This window comes from Anabrus simplex, chromosome 1 (assembly GCF_040414725.1).
Source record: "Anabrus simplex isolate iqAnaSimp1 chromosome 1, ASM4041472v1, whole genome shotgun sequence".
In the NCBI taxonomy this organism is placed as follows: Eukaryota; Metazoa; Arthropoda; class Insecta; order Orthoptera; family Tettigoniidae; genus Anabrus; species Anabrus simplex.
Genome location: NC_090265.1, coordinates 125,901,845 through 125,925,632, shown reverse-complemented (window position 1 = coordinate 125,925,632; position 23,788 = coordinate 125,901,845). Strand labels below are relative to the sequence as shown.

At 37.7% G+C, this 23,788-nt stretch overlaps 1 protein-coding gene across 2 annotated transcripts in view; it reads left to right on the top strand.

Moving 5' to 3' along the window:
- The window catches only part of LOC136884559 (uncharacterized), a 144,927-nt gene extending 121,660 nt beyond the window's left edge, over window positions 1-23,267 (top strand). For both annotated transcript variants that reach the window (XM_067156818.2, XM_067156828.2), the window contains one exon: window positions 16,038-23,267. In XM_067156818.2, coding sequence (XP_067012919.1) covers window positions 16,038-16,181 — 144 coding nt within the window. In that variant the 3' untranslated portion in view covers window positions 16,182-23,267. The remainder of the gene's footprint in view (window positions 1-16,037) is intronic.
- Window positions 23,268-23,788: the final 521 nt, after the last annotated feature.

The window sequence follows — 23,788 nt, the reverse complement described above, 5'->3', positions numbered from 1 at the left end:
TACAGAATCACCGTTGGTTTGATAAGCCATCAGCACCACCTTCATTGTGTGGACTAAGGGTTACGGAACTGCAGGCAAAAAACGAAAACTGGGATGCGAGTATTGGCCGCCGACGGCACCGTCTCCATGAAATATGGACATTAGAAAATGTATAGTCTTTCGGAAAAAAAAATTGAGCAAGACTTAATTTTAATTATCAAAATATAATTCACCTCCCATGTGGATACAAATCCTTTGGTTACCCACAACAAACATATCTATAGGTTCAGTTGTTTCTGAGAAAAGTGTACCGCCGGGAAGCTTTTCACTGACATGCACTCTCTTTTTGTAAGTGACTGTACATGAAATATGCCTTGCTTAAAATATTACAACAAAAAAACTGCAGATTGAGTATTTTAGGGAGACTAGACACTGCCTAGAAGTATGCAAAGCATCATACATACAAAGGGTACTAGGAAAGTTTTGCAATGTGAGTGAACGCTTTAGACTTAATTTCCACCACACTCAATACACTTCTCCATATGTCGAAACCAGTCACTAAACCAACTCTGCCACTTTTCTTCGGTTACATTTTTAAACTCTTGATCCCATGCTGCCAGAAGCTCCTCGTCGGATGCAAAACGCCGCCCTTTCAGCTTTATCTTCACTTTTAGGAAGAGTGCGAAGTCACATGGGGCACGATCAGGACTGTATGGAGGGTGATCAAGCATCGTCAACCCTGCTCTGGCAAGAAAATCCATTGTTACATTAGCACAATGTGCTGGAGCATTGTCGTGATGCAAGAGCCAAGTGTTGAGCCACGACCTTGGACGAAGCTGCTTGAGAGCCTGGGCGACCTGAGGGAGACACGTCTCACTGTACCACTTCGCAGTAACTGTCCTTTGTGTTTCTAGCACAACCCGAGTCAGGATGCCCCGTTTAGTGAAGAATACTGCAATCATCCTTTTCTTCACTGACCTTGACTTTCGCACAGTCACAGGATTACCCTCATCTTCAAACAGCCACACCTTGTTCTGGGATTTTGTTGGGACATCGTAATAGTAAAGCCAAGTTTCGTCACCTGTAACGATGCCATTACGCTATGTCCCATTTTCAAACTGTTTTAGCATTTTTGGACACCATTTCACTCAATGTGCCCTTTGTTCCTCTGAAAGTGAATGGGGCACCCAAAGAGAACAGACCTCTCTAACATGGAGATGGTCGTGTAGAATTTAATGAATAGCTGGTGCAGGGATATGGAAGGTCTCTTCTACCTGCTGATATGTCAACCGTCTCTCTTGCTGCAACATTTTCCTCACAGCTTCAATGTTTTGCTCAGTCACTGATTCAGACGGTCGCCCAGAACGAGGATCGTCTTCAACCCCAAAATTTCCCCTCTGGAACTTTTTCTACCAGCGGAAAATAGTTGTCCAATGTGGACAGTCTTTCCCCAGCACAGGAGTCATTTCCTCTAAACACTGGTCAACAGTTAATCCACAAGCAAAATTGTAGCGAATAATTACGCGATATTCACCTTTGGACCACACTGACATCTTAACTTGCTTTCAATCCCACTGCTTGGTAACAACTGGCATGAAGGTCGTGCCTTGCTGTCTTCTATACTGGTTTTCATCCCTCACCATAACAGAGGTATCTAGCCAACCGTTTTTGCGTATTGCAAAACTTTCCTAGTGCCCTTTGTATGAATGGTTCTTTCCAGTGGCGGTGATTAGGGAGGGTGGGAGGGCAGTTACTCCCCCCGTTTTCTGGAGAAAATGTTACATTTGTATTCCATTTTAGCCACATGAAGCTAGGAATTATTTAATAAAAGCTATTTGTACAAGCCCTGTTGTCGTATCAGCTGATTCATTCCTTTTTCTTTAATTATTAACAAACCTGGCTAACTCTTCTTGTCTGTAAATTTCCCCCCTCCCCTCTACTTCTAATTCCCAATCGACACTACTGCTTACAGTAGTGAGACACAACCATTGTGTTTTGATATAGGGCAGAAATTGCTTGTAAGAAATGTCTACAAAGTCATAATAGACCTTAAGTCCCTCGGTTATCTCTGTATATATACTGTGAGTCTGCTGCCCCTTATTTTTTGTGAGGCATGTTTTTCTAAACAATTTTTAAACAATTTATTAACTCTGTAGAGCATGAAAGAACTCCCACTCCCAAGGCAACGATCTTCAGGCTGACAAGATTCCAAACTTGCTTCATTACCTTACCTGTTACTGTTTAACCCTGAAATTAAATTTGGGTAACTTACCAGTTTTTTCCTTACTCCACCAATAAAAGATTTACCACAAATTTCACTACATTAATTTTCTCCCAAAACAAAATTAAAATAAAACAAACACCAACAATAATCATCACGAGTTGAGACCAATATAAATATCCACAAACAACATCTACAAGCTACACACCACAACTATACATAGTTCTGAAGGCCATGCTTCTTATTCATGGTATCCTACGAATAAGACAACTGTCCCTTCTTAACATTATATATAAGCACAATGTCATCATCACTGTGGAATCTATTTATCCCAGGTTATAACTCTGTGTGAAACAAACCCAGTCACTCACTATACACTGTTAATCAAACAACTTCACCATGTAAAACAAACTCCTGCAGACTAGATCCAAGACAAATGCCACGTCCAATCAGTAAAAAAAAACAGACGCTGAATACCTGGCCTACAATTTCTTCTAGCAATAGCCAGTCCTGTGCACAACACATTATCTCCAGATTCCCTATAAAATATTACCCACACTATGTCTTCCACCAATTGCTCATCGGGAACGTGAATTATCGAGTAATGCACTCATGACTCTGTAATGGTACAGTAATGCACCCGTTAAGAACTCGTACAGCAAAGACTTCGTAGTGGTAAACATCATCAACAGCAACTGCAATGGTCATGAACAGTAATAATTCCAATATAAATGGTCCATTATTGACATTATAAATTTTCCAGCTAACTCATTCCTGGTTGCCAGCGTTTCACCCCCATGTGCTAAGTTGGGCTCATCAGTTGGTACTTAGCACATCCACCAAGACGCATGGCTAGTGCATACCATGGAGGCCACTGCGTAGGCTACTTGAAGCCACCAGCAGTGCCAATGCACTATAAGAGACTTTGTCTCCTTACCAAAAATTGATGCCTGCTTGGCCATCAGATGATATAGATGTTGATTCCCATAGGGAACCTGAAATATTTGTCCCGAATGAATAAATTTATAATACCAATATAAATGGTCCGTTATTGGACATTATAAATTTTCCAGCTAACTCATTCCTTGTTGCCAGCGTTTTGCTTCAAAAACCTCTTAGCAATAAGTTAACAGCCCAGCAACACTAAAGATTTTCACATACGTAAAATAGCTCAACAACGTTTTGACAGTCACCCTTTCAACTAATAATATCGACATCCCATACTCCGGCAACTGAAACACACCGTTAAAACTTCAAAATAATAGTCAAATGGGAAGACATTAACGACACTTCAACTGCCCTCATTCAAGCCATTATTTCAACTGTTTCAACATAGGCTCAATTTGAATCTAATATCAACTATTGTTTACATGCACTAGGCACTCCGTGTCATGGAGAGTGTCCAACAGAGTTGAATAACCCATGGATACTTCAGCGAACTAACTTGTTTTGGGTCTAAAATATAATTACGCAACTTAGACATCTAGGTTGAATTACGACGTAAAGCAATGTGTTTCACATGAGCTGGTCAAAAACCATATACAAACTTTCCACATCTTGATGCCAATTCCATTAGACCACATCATGAACGTAATATTAAGATCAAATGTAAGTGAAATTAGCACAAATTTGGAATGCTTTTCCACATCATTTCACATGTAAAATACATGTACAGTATTTTGTAATTGTATTGTATTCTGCATTCATTCTCAATATTTGTATATAAATTTTAAACTGTCTTCGAACTTCGGCATCGCATAAGATTTCAGACTATCACTATTGTCATTTATTACACATATGACAGCCATTGTTGAAGTGAAAATTCACAAGCATGTTCACCAGTGCAATATATTTTTAATCAATTTGATATTTTGTTAATAATAAGATATTGTAAAGTTTTTTAATGTATTCACTCATGCAACATGTTTTACAATTTTCCAACCAGGCGTATGGTAGAACTTTGAGGTATTGATATGACTGATGATGCCCCACAAAAGGGGCGAAACATGTCTCAACTATTTTAATGATGTTTAACTAACACGTTAAAATCTTACAGTGTATTGAATAGGTTGAAGTTTAAATAAATTTCTTACATTTATTATCAAGATTCTTTCAATATGGAAAAACTGATTTTCATTACTTGTATAGAGAAGTGTATTGAGTGTAGTAGAAATTATTTTGAAAAAGTCTAAAGCATTCATTTGCATTGCAAAACTTTTCTAGTGCCCTTTGTACAGTAGTTAACCAGCTGCCTCGAACAAATTGTGCGCTGTCATCTTAATATGAAATGTACTCTTTAAAAAAATTTGGTCACCTAGACATGCCACTGTAGGTAGCTGTATCGTGGATGATATGTATAATTCAAAGTGCTGTTTTTACATTTCCCCCACGAATATGAAAACTTCAGTTTCGTACTCTACATCGCATAGGAGACTCGCTATTGAAAGATAGCTCATGTGAAAGAATTTGAGATGCTTGCATTTTGTTTACAACTTTCAACCGTGAAAGTAACATCTTTGCCAAACGCATTCTCTGTGTTAAATTCAGGGTCATCTACCTCTGGTTTGGTAATAAGTTGCCTGTTTTGTTACAAAACACGAAGTGTTACAAAGTGATGTTGATGTTGCATAGTATTAAATTTAAAAAAGTATGTTTAAGTGTAAAAGCAATGAAGAACCGTGAGGTGATGGACACAAACTATTTGTGGCAAATCAACATTACTGATAGCAATATACCGAAGATTTTCCATGCCTAGGACCATCTAAACTTTCACTGAATCACATGTTTTGTAAGACATGCATGTGTGATTTTTCAGTTAAACATGGAGAACACTATGACTGCCAACGCCATGTGAAATCTAGAAAGGTTGAAGAGTACATGCACATCAAAGGACAATGCAAGACATTCTCGTCCTTTGTTACTACAAAAAGTGACGATAATAGTGTTATACATGTCAAATGTTACTTCACACATTTTTTTTTGTTGAACATAACCTTCCTTTACCTGTAGCAGACCATGCTAGACCATTATTCAAAACCTTGTTTCCCAACTCAGAAATAGCTAAATAATTTGGAAGTAACAGAACCAAGACAACTGCAAATGGTTCATCATACAATAAAAATTTCATGATGGTCCGTATTGATAGTTCTTACACATAAGGTAAAATGGGTCCACCTATTCAATAAAAGGCTAATGACAGCTATAACTATATTTTCATGATGATTAGTTACAGTATTCAGGATGGGCAGCAGTGGTCCTGAATGTGGAACACCCTATAGAAAATGTGGGCTAAACATCGGTTGTCACTTTCAAAACCTGTCTGGGGAACCGCACTCAGAGGGTTACTCCAACTTGCGGTCAAAATCATGAAAGAAAGAAAACTACGTTCATCACTATTGGTGCATGGAACGTGAGAACATTATTAAACAATGATAACAGACCGGAAAGAAGAAAAGCTCTCATCAGTCGTGAGCTAAAGAGACTCAACATTGATGTCATCGCCCTGAGTAAAACCTTCGGGGGGAGAAGGAAAAATTGAGGCTTCATCTGGCTACACCATCTTCTGGAAAGGAAAGGAGGAAAATAAACATCGCATCCATGGTCTGGATTTTGCAGCAAGGACCAAATTGGTGAATGATCATCGACTTGCTGCCATCACAGTAAATGAAAGACTCGTGACTCGTGTTATAATGTATATATTTTTAAAACTTATTCTCAACTGTTCAATTGGACAATGTAAATACTGTATAGTTACCAACCATTGACATAAATTTTTGGTTACAAACATTGACGCCGAGCACTACACCCTTTCTCCCTTGATTGTTATAATGTAAATATTTTTAAAACTTTATATTTTCCTATGATTGCGTCAACTGTTCTCCAGAGCACTACTGCCGAACTCTACTATTTTAATTTTACGCATTGGTGCTGACTTCTTATTCTGTAAACCTATATGTTCAACCATCACTATTGTACAACTGTTTCTCTTACTTAATTTTTGTAATGTGTATTAATAATATGTATTAATTTGTGCATGTCAACTACTAACCAGGTACCTGATTTTTGCCTTGAGGAGATAATTTGACTGATGATGCCCTCAATGAAGGGCGAAACATGTCTCAAGTGGAATGAATAATAAATTCCTAAATTGTAAAATTTATATGTGTTGAATAGGTGACAAAACAAACCTTTTAGCATCCTATGTTCCTTCTGCCATAAAAAACTCCAGAATAGTTACAGTCTTCAAGAAAGGTGATCGCAGTACCTGTGGAAACTACTGTGGCATATCCCTGCTCTCCATAGCTGGAAAAATGTGTGCTAGAATCTTCCTGGATTGACTTCAGGTGTTTCTGAGAGGTCTGAATCCTATTGTGGGTTTCATGCATCTGGTGGTATAATTCTAATGATCTTCAGCACAAGACAACTCCAGGAGAAGTGCAGAGAACAAATGACACCTCTGTTCTTAGTGTTCTGTGACCTTGAGAAGGCCTTTGATATGGTTCCTCGAAACGCTATGTGGATGGTTTTGAGGCGCTCTGCCCTGAGCATTTTGTTGGTCTGATCGAAGCTCTCCATGATGGTATGGTTGGTCAGGTACCGTATCGAATGATATCTCAAAAGAATTTCCAGTCACAAATGGACTCAAGCAAGGATGTGTAGTTGCACCTACACCTTTCGCCCTGTACCTGGCAGCTATGCTTTATTAGACAACGCCTGCAAACAACACAGCTGTGGAAATTAAATATTGGTATGGTGTGGGGGGGCTTTTCAACCAAGCCAGACTTCACTCCAAAAGATTAACCTATTCCACCCGGGTTACAGAATTGCAGTGTGCAGATGAGAATGCTTCTTCAGCCCACAAACCAGAAGAGCTTCTACAATCTGTCATCTGCTTCAACAGGGCTTATGAACGTTTTGGCCTGACAACATTCAGAAGACCAAAATGCTTACTCAGCATGCTCCTGAAACCACCCCCCAGATTTTGATATCACCATATCTGGCACAGCTCCGGAAAGGGTGGAGCACTTCTCGTGCCTTGGGAGTATTCTCTCAGCCCACTTTTCCTCTGAGAAGGACATGTAAAACAGAATACAGGCTGCCCCATGAGACCTTTGGACATCTCTCACATCATGTATTCCAGAACAGAGATCGAAATATCTGCGCAAAAATAATAGCGTACCAAGCTGTTATTTCTACGTTACTCTATGGATGTGGAATTGTATATTACGTAGTTATATATTGTGATAATAATATAACTAATTATGAAAATACAGTTATATCTGTCATTAGCCGTGTATTGAATAGGTGGACCCATTTTTACCTTATCAAGAGCTGCAATACTGAGAAACATGTTTGAATCAGCAGTATCTGAAATAGTCAACAGTCTTCAAAATTCACCTTACTCATTGTCTACTGATGGTAGTAATGATAACAGTGACTGCAACTTGTATCCATTGTTACTCTACTGCTTGCTTTGGTGGAATGTTTATTATTTGGTTGTGACATTGCAAATACAATTGTAGGTAAATTTAAGGGAGTATCAGCATTTTTGAAACAGCAGAATCCTTCAATAGTTACACAAAGCTATATTTGTCACCTACTTAACTTACAAGGAAACTCTTTCATCTGTAAGTCTCTGATCTGATTGAGATTTCGTACGATGAATTCAGTAGGAATATTTTATTCAGCCATATCAAAATTAGATGCCTTATTGCATGTTTTCTACTTGTTTGGGGGTATCAAAGTTTGCTCATTTGAGCACCACATAGACCGGAGTGAGCAACAGGAAGCAGGTAGAGGCAGCACAGTTGGCCAGTTCATCTGCCACATTCTCACTCCTTCTCTTTCTCTCTTGCGCACGCGCACACTACCACAAAACCTTCTTAGCCTCGGCAATCGCTGCCTCTCCACAAGGCGAACAGGACCATGCGGCCCTCAATGCAATATTTTGCAGTATTCATGGAAATACTCCGTCTTTATGACCGTGCGACATGAACTGGATGTGTTTATAATTGCAATTGGTAATCAAGTTGTTACATGATACACAATGTGTATGTGCATAATTACGTGCCGTTAATGTTTACTCGTGACTATGGTTATTTTTAAGTATGAACAGATATCACAATGAATGTCTGCATCCTGTTATCTAATGACAGGAACATTGCTCAAAGTCTTATGGCATTATTTGCCGAAGAAGACTGGCAGAAAACTGCTATAAGCAATGCAGAAGCTGATCTGGCTTTTGAGAAATGCAGCAAGTTTCTGCGCATATTCGTTTAACAAACACAAGGGGGAAGACCACGTTTGTTTGTTTGTTTGTTTGTTTGTTTGTTTATTCATTCATTTATTTATTTATTTATGGTTCATGTTTGTGGGTTACTGTAGTCACGTCCTTGTTCGTGAACCATGGGCAACGGCTGAGTGGCCTAGTAAGTGGTCCTGAGAGTCGGGATACCAGTTGCTATGGAATGGGAGTGGGCATCTCGGACATATTCTGAGTCGTGGCCCTCCTTGTGCTCAGGCGGCTAGGACTATACAATTCACCGGTGGTCCATAACCCGTTAGAGGAGAGATCCTCACTTGGACTATGTGCAAGTAGGGCAGCATCCTGCTTCATGAATTTACCGAGCTCAAAACACTTTAAGCAAGCCTCGGACCTATGGGAGTAATGGAGTCCCACTCCCATTTGACAGGCGAGGGACTCCTTGGAAACAACTTGGCGAACGAAATGGAATTCGATGGGGAGCTATCAATATTAATGGGGCTTATGGAAGAAAGAAGGTAGAACTGGCTGAGTCAGCAAAGAGGATGCATCTGGATGTGCTAGGAGTAAGTGATATTCGGGTAAGGGGAGATAAGGAGGAAGAGAGAGGTGATTATAAAGTGTAATTGACGGGTGTTAGAAAGGGAAGGGCAGAGTATGGGGTAGGGCTGTTTATCAGGAATACCATTGCACGCAACATAGTTTCGGTTAGGCACGTAAATGAGCGAATGATGTGGGTAGATTTGTCAGTGGGAGGAATTAGGACAAGAATTGTGTCCGTGTATTCACCATGTGAGGGTGCAGATGAGGATGAAGTTGACAAGTTTTATGAAGCATTGAGTGACATCGTGGTCAGGGTGAACAGCAAGGATAGAATAGTGCTAATGGGCGATTTCAATGCGAGAGCTGGGAATAGAACTGAAGGATACGAAAGGGTGATTGGTAAATGTGGGGAAGATATGGAAGCTAATGGGAATGGGAAGCGTTTGCTGGACTTCTGTGCTAGTATGGGTTTATCTGTTACGAATACATTCTTCAAGCATAAGGCTATTCACCGCTACACATGGGAGGCTAGGGGTACCAGATCCATAATAGACTATATCTTAACAGACTTTGACTTCAGGAAATCTTTTAGAAATGTACGAGTTTTTCGGGGATTTTTCGATGATACAGACCACTATCTGATCTGTAGTGAACTAAGTATCTCTAGGCCTAGGATAGAGAAAGTGAAATCTGTCTGCAAACGAATAAGGGTAGAAAATCTCCAGGACGAGGAAATTAGACAGAAGTACATGGATATGATTAGTGAGAAGTTTCTAACAGTACACAGTAAGCAGGTTCAGGATATAGAAAGTGAATGGGTGGCATACAGGGATGCTGTAGTAGAAACAGCAAGGGAATGCCTAGGAACAACTGTGTGTAAAGATGGGAAAAGGTGAACATCTTGGTGGAATGATGAAGTGAGAGCAGCATGAAAACGTAAAAAGAAGGCTTATCAGAAATGGCTCCAAACAAGGGCCGAGGCAGACAGGGATTGGTACGTAGATGAAAGAAACTGAGCGAAACAAATAGTTGTTTAATCCAAAAAGAAGTCTTGGGAAGGTTTTGGTAATAACCTGGAAAGGCTAGGTCAAGCAGCAGGGAAACCTTTCTGGACAGTAATAAAGAATCTTATGAAGGGAGGGAAAAAGGAAATGAACAGTGTTTTCAGTAATTCAGGTGAACTCATAATAGATCCCAGGGAATCACTGGAGAGGTGAAGGGAATATTTTAAACATCTACTCAATGTAAAAGGAAATCATCCTGGTGGTGTTGCAAACAGCCAAGCTCATGGGGAGGAGGAAAATGATGTTGGTGAAATTATGCTTGAGGAAGTGGAAAGGATAGTAAATAAACTCCATTGTCATAAGGCAGCAGGAATAGATGAAATTAGACCTGAAATGGTGAAGTATAGTGGGAAGGCAGGGATGAAATGGCTTCATAGGGTAGTAAAATTAGCGTGGAGTGTTGGTAAGGTACCTTCAGATTGGACAAAAGCAGTAATTGCACCTATCTATAAGCAAGGGAACAGGAAGGATTGCAATAACTATCGAGGTATCTCATTGATTAGTATACCAGGCAAAGTATTCACTGGCATCTTGGAAAGAAGGGTGCGATCAGTCGTTGAGAGGAAGTTGGATGAAAACCAGTGTGGTTTCAGACCACAGAGAGGCTGTCAGGATCAGATTTTCAGTATGCGCCAGGTAATTGAAAAATGCTACGAGAGGAATAGGCAGTTGTGTTTATGTTTCGTAGATCTAGAGAAAGCATATGACAGGATACCGAGGGAAAAGATGTTCGCTATACTGGGGGACTATGGAATTAAAGGTAGATTATTAAAATCAATCAAAGGCATTTATGTTGACAATTGGGCTTCAGTGAGAATTGATGGTAGAATGAGTTCTTGGTTCAGGGTACTTACAGGAGTTAGACAAGGCTGTAATCTTTCACCTTTGCTGTTTGTAGTTTACATGGATCATATGCTGAAAGGTATAAAATGGCAGGGAGGGATTCATTTAGGTGGAAATGTAGTAAGCAGTTTGGCCTATGCTGACGACTTGGTCTTAATGGCAGACTGTGCCGAAAGCCTGCAGTCTAACATCTTGGAACTTGAAAATAAGTGCTATGAGTATGGTATGAAAATTAGCCTCTCGAAGACTAAATTGATGTCAGTAGGTAAGAAATTCAACAGAATTGAATGTCAGATTGGTGATACAAAGCTAGAACAGGTCGATAAGTTCAAGTATTTAGGTTGTATGTTTTCCCAGGATGGTAATATAGTAAGAGAGGTTGAATCAAGGTGTTGTAAAGCTAATGCAGTGAGCTCGCAGTTGCGATCAGCAGTATTCTGTAAGAAGGAAGTCAGCTCTCAGACAAAACTATCTTTACATCGGTCTATTTTCAGACCAACTTTGCTTTACGGGAGCGAAAGCTGGGTGGACTCAGGATATCTTATTCATAAGTTAGAAGTAACAGACATGAAAGTAGCAAGAATGATTGCTGGTACAAACAGGTGGGAACAATGGCAGGAGGGAACTCTGAATGAGGAGATAAAGGCTAATTTAGGAATGAACTCGATGGATGAAGCTGTACGCATAAACCGGCTTCGGTGGTGGGGTCATTTGAGGCGAATGGAGGAGGATAGGTTACCTAGGAGAATAATGGACTCTGTTATGGAGGGTAAGAGAAGTAGAGGGAGACCAAGAGGACGATGGTTGGACTCTGTTTCTAACGATTTAAAGATAAGAGGTATAGAACTAAATGAGGCCACAACACTAGTTGCAAATCGAGGATTGTGGCGATGTTTAGTAAATTCTCAGAGGCTTGCAGACTGAACGCTGAAAGGCATAACAGTCTATAATGATAATGTATGTATGTATGTATGTATGTATGTATGTATGTATGTATGTATGTATGTTGTTGTTGTTGTTGTTGTTGTTATTATTATTATTAAGTTGACACTAATTACAGTGCAAATGTTTGTTTATTTATTTATTTATTTATTTATTTATTTATTTATTTATTTATTTATTTATTTATTTATTTATTTATTTATATTTATTTATGTATGTATGTATGTATATGCAGGACTGTACAGTCCCTTTTACCGCATGGAGTGGCAGCGATAGTCGATGCTAGGGAGGTAATGTGTGTGAAAGAGTGAGAGCATGACAGATGAACTGGCCAGTTACACCATGTCTACCTGCTTCCTGCATCTCACTCCTGTCTATGCGGTGCTCAAATGAGCAAAGTTTGACACCCCGCAATAGGTGCTAAATATACAATTGAGCATCTAATTTTGATATGGTTGAGTAAAACATTCCTACTGAAGTCATCGTACCAAATCTGTCAGATCAGATGAAAGGGTTTCCTTGTTAGTTGTGCAGAAGGCTACTAAAACATTGGAGGTAAGTGCAAACATGAAGACATTGTTAGTAAACATAAATTTATTCCTTGAAAGAAGCTTAAAAAGAAAAAACTATTGAAGATGTAATAGAATATGAATGGAACTGAGCTCAATATCCACAAAATGTTGAAACATGATGGTTTTCTCTCACTGGTTAATAAACAGGGTATAAGAACAGTGGAAACTGTTGAAATTTTTGTTTCAAGTTGGTGAAGAAGTCGAATCAGAAGAAACCAGCAGTAGCAAATTTCTTGTAGTGAAAGCAGCAATGGAAAATGATGCCACTAAACTCCACTTATTTTTAAAAAACACACTCCCTGTTTTCACAAGGTGCAATATCATGTTGCAAGTAGGAGATTCCTAAATACATACCGTGGCCAGATACGGTAACGGATTGTTGATGGATTTATTGGTGAGGTTGTGAGAGGTGAAGATTGGAAAGAAGTTAGAAGTAAGTTTGAAATGCATTACTTGATAAAGTTCAGTAGCAGGAGTTGTCAGAAAGATGACTACAATCTTGCAACTGGAGTTACAACAAGACAACATGTAAAGCGAGGAAGTGAGGCTGGTATTTTATCTGGAAATGACAGACTGTTCTTCAAATCGGTAAGAAATTTCTTCACTGCAGCATGCAGCTACATTTTGGATAAAATCCCTTTTCATGACTGCAGTGAAGCATGCAGAAGTAGTGAATATTTCATTGAGACCAACTACTTCGTTTTCATCAGTGCTTTTTTGTTGAATTGTTTCAAAACAGAATTAAGAGCACTAAGCAAAACTAATTGGGAGTGGAATTTGATTCTTACCAAGCATATCCATTAAATGAAGACATTTCAAACTGTGAAACAATGGATGTAGCATGGGCTAAAAATTTTGAGCCTGAAAGGTTTCTGGAAACATTAAATTTCAGTTCTTCCTCAAGTGATGCTTGTTATTTTAGTGATACCTCGCAGCAGTTCTTCAACTGAGCGAATATTCAGTATTGTTCACATGAATCACACTGTCTTTTGACCAATATGAGTACAAGGATTCTTAGTGCTCTCCTGGTGGAAAAATCAGACATGTTTTGAAATCTGCTATCAAAAGTAGTTTTCTTTGAAGGATCTCTGAGGCAAAATAAGCAATTGAAGATGCTGCAAGGAAAGTAAATTATTTTTCTGTGTATAATTCTTTTGTTTTTTGACTTGTAGGAACAGAAAAACTTGTTTGTGTGAAATTGCATATTATAATTTACCATCTCTCCTGAGATTCACACTAGTGATGACCACCTCTGGTGTAGGGTGATAAAGAGGAAGATGTACATGAACAGCTGAATGCGTGGCTAGAAGCAGTGGAACAGTATGGGATGAAATTAAATGTGAAGAAAAGTGAATTCCTGATGACTGAAAGAAAGAAAGAAAGAAAGAATGAAAGACAGACCACCAGTAGATACACTACTTGGAGGAGAGGAAGTGATGATAGTGGAAAGTTTCAAATACATAGGAAGTATAATAGGGGAAGACAGTAGAAACCACTAAGAAATCTGAACGAGGAATATGGGCATATGCATTTCTTCATAGTGTTAGAAGCTTGATTTGAAGCAAGGTTATACTTGGGAAAAAAAGCTAATTATACAGTATACCACCCCTGTTGTGTTCTAATTTTCATCTGTATATCAGAGGTAATGAACTATTAGCAAAATACAGTCAAATGGAATGAAATTCTTGAGGAGTAGGAGAAGAATAGACAGAGTAAAAAATGTGAAAATGAGGAAAGTACATAACGAGGAACCTTAACAAGAGAAAGTAGATAATTGTTATGCAAATCGAGGCCTCAAAGATACCTAAAAGGAGGTACGAGATGGAAGTGAGTGTCAAGAGACCGAGGGGGTCACTCAAGGTAGTGGAAGATTGTGTTAAGAAGACAGGAGAAGACTGGGACAGAATGTTGGCAGAGATGTGATGGAATGACAGAAAATGATGGAGAGGCTTTTATTCCAAATAGACCCAGCTGTTGGCTGGATACTGTGCTAGATGACTGACCCTCTCTCTAGCTGCAGAAAGAGCCCATATTTCAATCCCTAGCAACTTCCCATCCTCAGGTTGCAACAGCATATAGTACTGTAAGGCCAGTATTCATAGTTGCAATAAGTAATATTTACATTCAAGTCGAACTTAAATCTCGACTTTATTCAAGATTCCAGCACAAATAAGTCCTACTTAGTAGTGATATACTTCATAAGTCATAACTTTATGAAGTTGAATTAATTGTACTTCATAGTCATTCAAGTGCTACTTATGTGATGAAATTTGAACTTCAAGTCAAAGGGACCCTTGATTTATTTCGCATCTTAACCTATGAAATGGATGATTTTGAGGAACTGGTAGGAGAAAGTAATGCTCTAAAGCAATACTTGCAAAATGTTATGTACCCTTTTGAATTCTACAGTGAAGTGGAATTCAAAAGGAGGTTCCATTTTCATATAAACACCCTTTTGGAGGTCACACTCCCAAAGGTAGAACCAGATCTGGCAAAAAGAAACCAACAAGGCTGTTCCTCCACTATTGCAGCTTCTTGTTTGCCTGTGATTTTACCAGTATAAGAACATTACTTACATTTTCTACAGTATGTATTGAGGAATTGAATTCTTCATCAATACTTAATCAAGCATCTTCCTTTTGCTTAGAAGATACTGTGTTCGTCTTTTTATTCTCTGTAATTTGAGATTGTTTCAATAAAATATCCTTAAAAACCTCCTTTTCAACGGAAGTAAAATGCTTGCGTCTGATACCTGTATCCATATAAGAAAAAGTTACTACAGTCAGCCTCAGAGGAGGTTATAATTGGAACAGGCAAAAGGACAAATAAATAAAGAAATAAACTCGAAATAAAGAGCACAGCGTAGATCTAGTTGGCCATGTTTGAAGGATGACTCATATATTCAACTGTTGCGATAATGGCTTTGCTCTTTCTCCTACTATAAAGTTCAGCTTAATTGTGGTGAGTGTCTACATCTAAGTAACGCTTTATCAAGTAGAACTTGACCAGCGTCTATGAATAGGAGAAACGTTTAAGTGGACTTCACGAATAAGTACAACTTTGGTAAGTCGTTCTCGGAGAAATAAGTCGCCGACTATGAACACTGGCCTAAGTGTATCATCTTCATAGAAGCAGTTCTTCCTCTGTCAGTCCTACATCTGATTCTGACTGTGATTCCAGTGTTCATAATCATGAAACATAGATTGTAATACGTAGTGAATCTCGCTATTGATTATTTGCTGTAGAATCCAGAATTGCTGATTTTATTTCAGGTATTTTATTATTGTATCAGTTTTTCTATGTCCCCTTTATAATGACTGGTAGATCTACATCACTTACTGACTGACCAGTAGTGTAGTTTGGTGCTCAGATTCTGCTCTGAAGGATGAGAACAGATCCAGATACAATCAGTAGGCAATAAGAATATTTAAATGTGAGACCTCTTTGTCATAGTTCTGGCATTATAAGACACCCATAGGGCAAAATTCTAGTATTCCAGCATCTCTTAAAGCCAGTAGTAGTTGAAGTAATATTAAACTTTTATCATTATTATTTATTTCCTTCATTTAATTTTTAAAATAATGAAATTTTATATTTGTGCTGTTCTGTAGGTAACACCACCTCGACTGAACTCTAGCAGTGAGCAGTCTCCCCAGGTGCAGCAGTGGCTTCAGCAGATAATGGTTGAAACAGAAGTAGAGCCATCTGTTGCAGAGTTGGAGAAACAGTTCTGTGCAATTGCAACTTCACAGTGATTGGATTTATACATAATGATGGTTCAGTTTGTACTTAAGCATTTATGGGATTTATGGAGCCTGTTTTGAATGGTCTCTAACTGACTACAAATATAATACAATTGTGTGACCTAGATGTATAGCCCCATAATCTTAGTCATCAATCATTTTATACTGTTTTCATTATTTTTTCTTCCTTCCGATGGTGCCTGCTAAGGACCACGTGCCAATTTCAATTCAGTTCTTTATCCTTGTTGTTTTCTCTTCCATTCTTTCCAATATTCTTTCATCCTTTCACTATGCTGTTTCTTTCTGTCCTCGGACCACTTCGCACCAGGTTTCTTGTTCACAGTCTTCCTTGGAATCCTTCCATACTTACTACCCTCTTTCTAAAAATCTCTCTGTCCATAGTTGCTTCTTCTCTTATATTATTTCCTTTCTAAATATTTCTTTACTTCTTGAATCCAGCTAGTTGTTACCTTTTTTGTCCCAAAGATACTTGAAATTCCTTTTTGTTAATCTGGAATCATCCATTCTGTAAATATTTCCAAAAAATTCCAATCCCCTTTTTCTTATGGTTTCTGTTGTGTTTTCTATGTTCCTGTATATTTCATCATTAGATCTTAATTTCCACACTTCTGTTGTTTTCTCAGGGCCTAAGATTTTCCTCCTGATTCTCCTTTCTAGTGCCTCAGATTTATCTAATCTATAGTTTAGTACCAGGCATTCATTTGCATATAGGCATTCTAGTTTCACACGTGTAGTGTAGTGCCTTATTTTAAGTTTTTTTAGATAGACACTTTTTGTTCCAAATTCTTTGTGATACCATATGCTCTTTCCATCTTGTGTGCCCTTTCTTCTACTGCAGATTTGTCTGAACCATTTTCTTGAATTATTTCTTCCAGATATTTGAATTTCGTTACTCTTTCCACTGGACCAATATCTGTTGTCAAAAATTTTGGATCATTCTTGATGTTTGTAATAAATTTTGTTTTTTCTATGGAGATTCTCAAGCCTGTCTTGTTGGCTGTTTCTTCCAAAAGATTGATTTGTGTTGTTGCACTTGCTAGGTTTTCTGACAATATAGCAAAATAGTCTGCAAATACTAGGGAATTTTATTTCAATGCCTTTGTTTTTTCTCCCCAAAGTTACCAGCAAAATGTTATGTTCTTTAAGCTTTACATTCCAAGTTCTTACAATTTTCTCTAGAACATAGATGAATAGAAGGGGTGACAAACAGTCCCTGTATTTATCTTAATAGGTTTTGATATCTCACCCATAAGTTTCACCTTTGAAATTGTGTCAGTGTTTCACGTATTACGTTTGCCAATTTAGTTTTCACTCCAAATTCACGAATTGTTTTATCTATGATTTCTCTATCAACCGAGTCAAACGCCATTTTAAAATCTACAAAAGTCACAACAATGTCCTTTGAATTCAATATCCTAAGGCGAATTATGGATTTTAAGTTAAATATTTGTTCTGAACAAGATCTACCTTTTTGAAATCCAGCTTGATACTCACCCAGTTGCTTGTGAAGTAATGTTTCTACTCTATTCAGCAATATTTTTGAGAATACTTCTATAGTTATCAACCTTTTATTTGTCTCCTTTTTTATGCATTGTGTGTATTAGAGCCACTTTCCATTCTTCTGGAATCCTCTCTGTTCTTACAAGTAATGAAAATCATTTTTTCTGTATTGAAAGTAACTTAATTTATAATAAATGAGAAATTTATTTTAACTCAACCTATTCAATACAGTACGAGATGGACTGATGATGCCCCACAGAAGGGGCGAAACATGTCTCAACGATTTTTAACAATGTTTAACTAATGTGTTAACATCTCGTACTGTATTGAATAGGTTGAGTTAAAATAAATTTCTCATGTATTATAAATTATCCTCTCTGTTCTCCAAATATCCTCGAAGACAGTCTTCAATGATTTTTGATTGAGACCATTTCAAAAGTTCAGCTGTTATAGAGTCTTCCCCACTAGCTTTATTATTTTTCAGATTGTTAATTACTACTTTAATTTCTTCAGCACTGGGTGGTCTATCTTCTTCCAGATTTTCAGTTGTTTGAGAGAATTCCAACTTTTGGTTGGGTTCAGGTCAGTTTGAAAGTTGAGCAGAGTGCTTCACAAGTATTTCACAATTTTCAGCATTGCTTAGGCGAAGTCTACCATTGTCATCTTTGAAGCATATGCTAGGGGCTTGATACCCCTTAAATTGACTCTTAAAAGTTTGGTAGAAGTTTCGAGAGTTACTTTTAACAAAGCTTGCAGGTCAATAAGTTGTGATTTTTCGAAAGATCTTTTAACTCCCCTTATTATTCTAGCAGTGTCTTTCCTTTGCTGTTTGAATTGGTCATAGTGCTCAGTCTTTCCAGAGGATTTCCACTTTTTCCATTGTTTTATTCTCTCTTACAACGTTTTATTAAAAGTTTTTGGGTCCACCTTGGCTATTTCTAGCCGAGTGCAGCCCTTGTAAGGCAGACCCTCCATTGAGGGTGGGCAGCGTCTGCCATGTGTAGGTAACTGCGTGTTATTGTGGTGGAGGATAGTGTTATAAGTGGTGTGTGAGTTGCAGGGATGTTGGGGACAGCACAAACACCCAGCCCCCAGGCAATTGGAATTAACCAATGAAGGTTAAAATCCCCGACCCAGCCGGGAATTGAACCCGGGACCCTCTGAACCGAAGGCCAGTATGCTGACCATTCAGCCAACGAGTCGGATAAAATGTTGTAATCTTAGTTCAATACGGACAGAAATGAACTTTATTAATTTATTCTCTCTGGTGGTGATTATTGTTTTAAGAGGAAGTACAACTGCGCAACCATCCTCTATATAACACTAATCAGAGGGAAAAATGGAAGGGATCCGACACTTCGAAAAACGAAGATATCGGCCAAAGTAAGACAAGGGCCACGAAGGGCGTGAAAATGAAAGACTCCCTAGCCCTCGCAAACCTAATAGCGTCGGGGTCGGAAAAGAACAAGAGTTGACCAGGGGAGGTCGGATAGGATAGTTGAAAGTGAGGAGCCTGGCACAAGTAAGTGGAAGCAATGCCAGGACTCAGCTGAGGGCCGCGTGGTCGCCAACCCACGCTCCAAAGTTCAGAGCCCCTGGGGCTTTATTCTCTCTTGTAATGCATTTTCACATATTTGATTCCACCAAGATTTCTTTTTAGGTCTGACTAGCTCATGTTTTCTGGCTGCATTGGTTATTTCTTTAGATAAATCTTGCCACTTCCTATGATGAGATACTTTTATTTCTTCCTGAAATGTTTCCAATGTTTCTTGTGAAATTTGAAGTCTATTTGTGTTATATTTGTTTATTCTTTCCCCTCTTCTGTGATTTCTGTTGGGTAAGAATTTTAGTTTGATTTTAGACAAGTAGTGATTGGCATCAAATTCTCTGCTTCTTACTACCGTGACATAATTTCTTTCATGTTTCTTATGGATATAACTACATGATCCATTTGAAATTCATCCAGCAATGGATTTCTCCAAATCCATGTCAGCTTTCCTTGGCAAGTTCTTGAAGAAAGTTGACATTAACTTCAGTTGAAAGTTTTTATAGATAGTAATTAATCTCATTCCATTGATGTTTGTTCTTTGGTGTACAGCATATTCTCCCACTATTGGTCTATCTCTCTTCCTACTTGGGCATTGAAATCTCCAAGATTACCACATTTGATTTTGGAATTTTAGATCATTCATCATCCAGGAGTGTCCAAAATTCCTCTACTTTATTTGGGTTCTTTTTGTTGTCTTTATTGGTGCACGACAGTTAATAAAGTATATTTTTTATTTCTGAGCAGGATTTGTATTCAATTACATTGTCTATAAATCTTTTATGGACATAAAAGGCTGTTCCCAAGTGTGGCATTCCTTTCATAATTTTAATCGCACATTTACCTTTAAAGATTCGATAATCTTTTGTTTGTCACATTCTCGTCCAAAAATCTTGTCTCTTGTACTGCTAAGATTTTAATTTCATTTCTGTCTAGAAGTAGTTCTAATTTCTTCTGTTTAGCAACCTTCAACAAAGAATTTACATTCAAAGTGCCTGCAAGAAACTTCTGTTTAAACTTAAGTCTAGAAGGATTCCAAGGATGCTCCGACTCGTCCTTATTGCAGAGGTTACGACTCCCCAGAACCCTAGGTAGCGATGCATTGCATAACGCAGTGGTGGATTTCTCTTCCAAGCTGCCACCTGCGGTAGTGCTTTTTTCAGTGGCTTTTCCATTCTGCAATTGAAATTGTGTGTTTCAAGGGTAGGAATGACATTCCAAAGTAAGATCAGCTTGCTAGTCTGAAATGATTCTTTTCGTGGTTGACTCCACTAGGTTCTTCTGCCCTCTCAGCCGTTGAGAAATGAGATTCTTCTTCCGCCTTTGAGACCGCTGACTGTTTTTCTCTTGACCTCAGTTGATCCGCAGGTGCTTATTTTGCATTGCCTTATTCACACCTGTCTTGCATATCTACAGGAACTTCCTCTGTCAGGCATGTGGGACACACCGTGTCGGGGTTGAGGTCCCCCACTCCAGTGTCTTATGTAGGGTTACATTTAGCCCCTATTCAATTCAGAGCCAAACCCCCACACAAGCTAACCGGGCACAGTCAGTATTTTTTCATTTTAAAGATTTTTTTGTGTAAGTCCATCCTGCAGAAATAAGTTGTAAATTATATGCTGTATTAAAATATATGTTTAATTATGATTCAAAAAATGCTAATGTATGCACATTTAGTAGAAAAGTACATTGAAAATTCACCTTTAAAAACATACACAAGGTAGGGAGATACACTGAAGCTTAAGGGGACAGTCTGGAGATAAAAATCAATATTTTGGTTTTTTTTGGTGAAACAAATTTTATGGCTGAAAATGTAAGGATTAAGTTTTTCTTTCTTGTCACAAAATTATTCCATCGATTTCAAACAATTTATCACTTTAATAATGCTTTGTTTGCCAGCCTGCACACTGCTGAAATGCTTTGCATTCATTTTCCCACAAATTATAATTTTATATTTTCTCATTTTTCTCTCATAATATTCTGCCAAATGTAGTAAAATTTGTATGGTGTACGTATCACAGCTATATTAGGAAACCTGTGTATGGATTGTTTGATTGCAGAATTTTCTCAAGTAGTAGGGATCTTTAAATCCAAAATTTTAGAGCATAAAAATTACACAAACTTTAGTACAATAAATCTCCTATATAAATTATGTACAGAAAAATACACATTGCTTTTTAAAGAAGTGTTATCTACCTAATTCCAAATTTTCATTAACATCTCAATTAAATTTCGTGAAGAAATGGAATTAGAAATTTCAGAAAAGATTTCAAAAAATTATTTTTTGGAAAAATTATTAGTTGTATATGAAGTAAATTTTTGTGATAACTCACTTTTGTATACATGACATTCCCACAAGGTTTCATGAAAACCCATGCATTATATAAAATATCTGTTTATCTCCAGTCTGTCCCCTTAATTGCAAATTTGATTGAAAATTGTGTCCAGAGTTCACAGAAACAAGTTTTGAGTTCACACTTCACTCTTTTAGTATTCCTGAGGTCAAAAGAGGCTGTAGTCTTGTAATAACATTTTATTTGAAAATTCAAGACAGGGACATTACTTGTTTCAAGGAGGTTGTATTTCCAAGAGCATTCACAGCAATAGTAATGGGATGAGGAGCTCATGCGGTAGAGCACTGGCCTAATGAGCTCAATTTTCAGGTTTGATTCCAGCTCAGTCCAGTGGTATTTGAAGGTGTTCATATACGTCACCCTCATGTTAGTACAGTTACTGGCATGTTGAAGATTTCCTTTGGGACAAGATTCTGGCATCTTTGAAAAACTTACAAGTAGTTAGTGGGATGTAAAACCAGTAACATTATTATTAATAAAATACATGCAGTAAATATATTAAGTTTAAGAAATGGGCACATAAAATGTGAGATTTTTCCTTATTTTGACCATTAACAAATTGTGATGAAATATGCTAGATAAATGTGGAAGTAAGAAAGAAAAAGATGGTGTATTATAAAAGACAAAATATATACATTATCAAAGGACATAATTAAAAAATTAATCACTGTTTAATATGTACTTCCTAACCGTTTTCATACCTCTGGATAGAAACTAGCAGAATTTGCGTATAAATCCGAGGTCTTAGTAGTTCATGTCGTGTCTTGGCATGAATTAAAAATATATATGTTATGTGGTATTTAGTTTATGTACTGTAAAAGATGATGCTGTTACCAGTCATGAAGACTACTTCAGGATGGAAGAAACATCTTAAAATTGAAGCATCAAGTGATATGTCTGCAGGAAGTGTTTTTATTGATGTAGATGTGATTTATAACTTGTCAGCCTGTAATAATTACTATAGCCTACAGTATTTGTAATACATTGCATCTTGAAAGTGCATGTTGTTGAGTAGACTGCATTATTTGTTTCTGTACTGAATTAAGATTGTAGTACGTAATTATGTCTTATGTTTTGAATGAAACTGTATACAACAATACTGTTTGGTCATATAGTGACATTGCCTTTGATGGCAAGACCTAGTGTTTACAGGTACACTGTGTCTTCTGGTATGACCTAGAACACATTTTTCTTTTATTGGCATATCTTACTCTTGACGTTGACTTTGACGACATGAAAGTAACTGCGGTGTGAGCAATGTTAGTAGTGCCATTCCTTGTCCTTGTTATGAATGGTGTAAAAATGTTCGTTGGCTCGGTTGGTGCATCCACTTCAATGGGCTTGGCAGAATGATACATAATTGCAACTTCTGGCTCGGTGAGGAAAGCAAAAGGAATCTGCTTCACTCATTTCCCTAGTATGCCTCTTCAGTGATGCCTAGGCCATCTGTGATAGCTGATAGTAGAACTGTTGAGGATCAGACCAGCCTTCGGCCTGGGAACTCGACGTATAAAATAAAATTTGCAGGTATAAGTGAAATGCAGTTGAGTTTATTTAATTTATTTATGTATTTATTTATTTTATTGATTATTCCCAAAATGTAATACTAGGTAAAATTTTGTATGGGCCCTTCTTATTTATAAAACAGATATATGTAATAAATAAAGCTGAGCCTGATGGAATGAAACTTTTCTTATGCTGTTCGTACACATACATCCCAAGAAGAAAAGTACATTTAAAATTCACCTCTAAAAAAATTACACAAGATAGGGAGATACACTGTTTAAACTGAAGTCTTGGTAGAAGAATTTTCTTTTTCCTTAATAATGGAATGGAACATACACGTGAGGAGGAATCAAGTCATATTTTCCAAGATAGGAACTGTAGCTTTATCCAAAACAGATACTGATGTTGTCATGAACATTGTTTTGTTTTGTTTTGTTGACAAATATCTCTCCAATTTCCTGAGCGATTGCTACATTATTTTTTCTCACTACACATGACTCAGGATTGGCCATTTTAACAATAGCTGGGTGAATCAGCACAGGAAAAAGTCACAAAGGTGAAGCAACTCTGACAATAACAGTGTAATTAATAAAGGAAAACGTTTTCTAATCCCGACATGTTGAGAAAAATCCTGTACGCAGAACATGCAGCAGGTGTAACAGAGAAACTGCAGCATTCCTGGGCAACTAGAA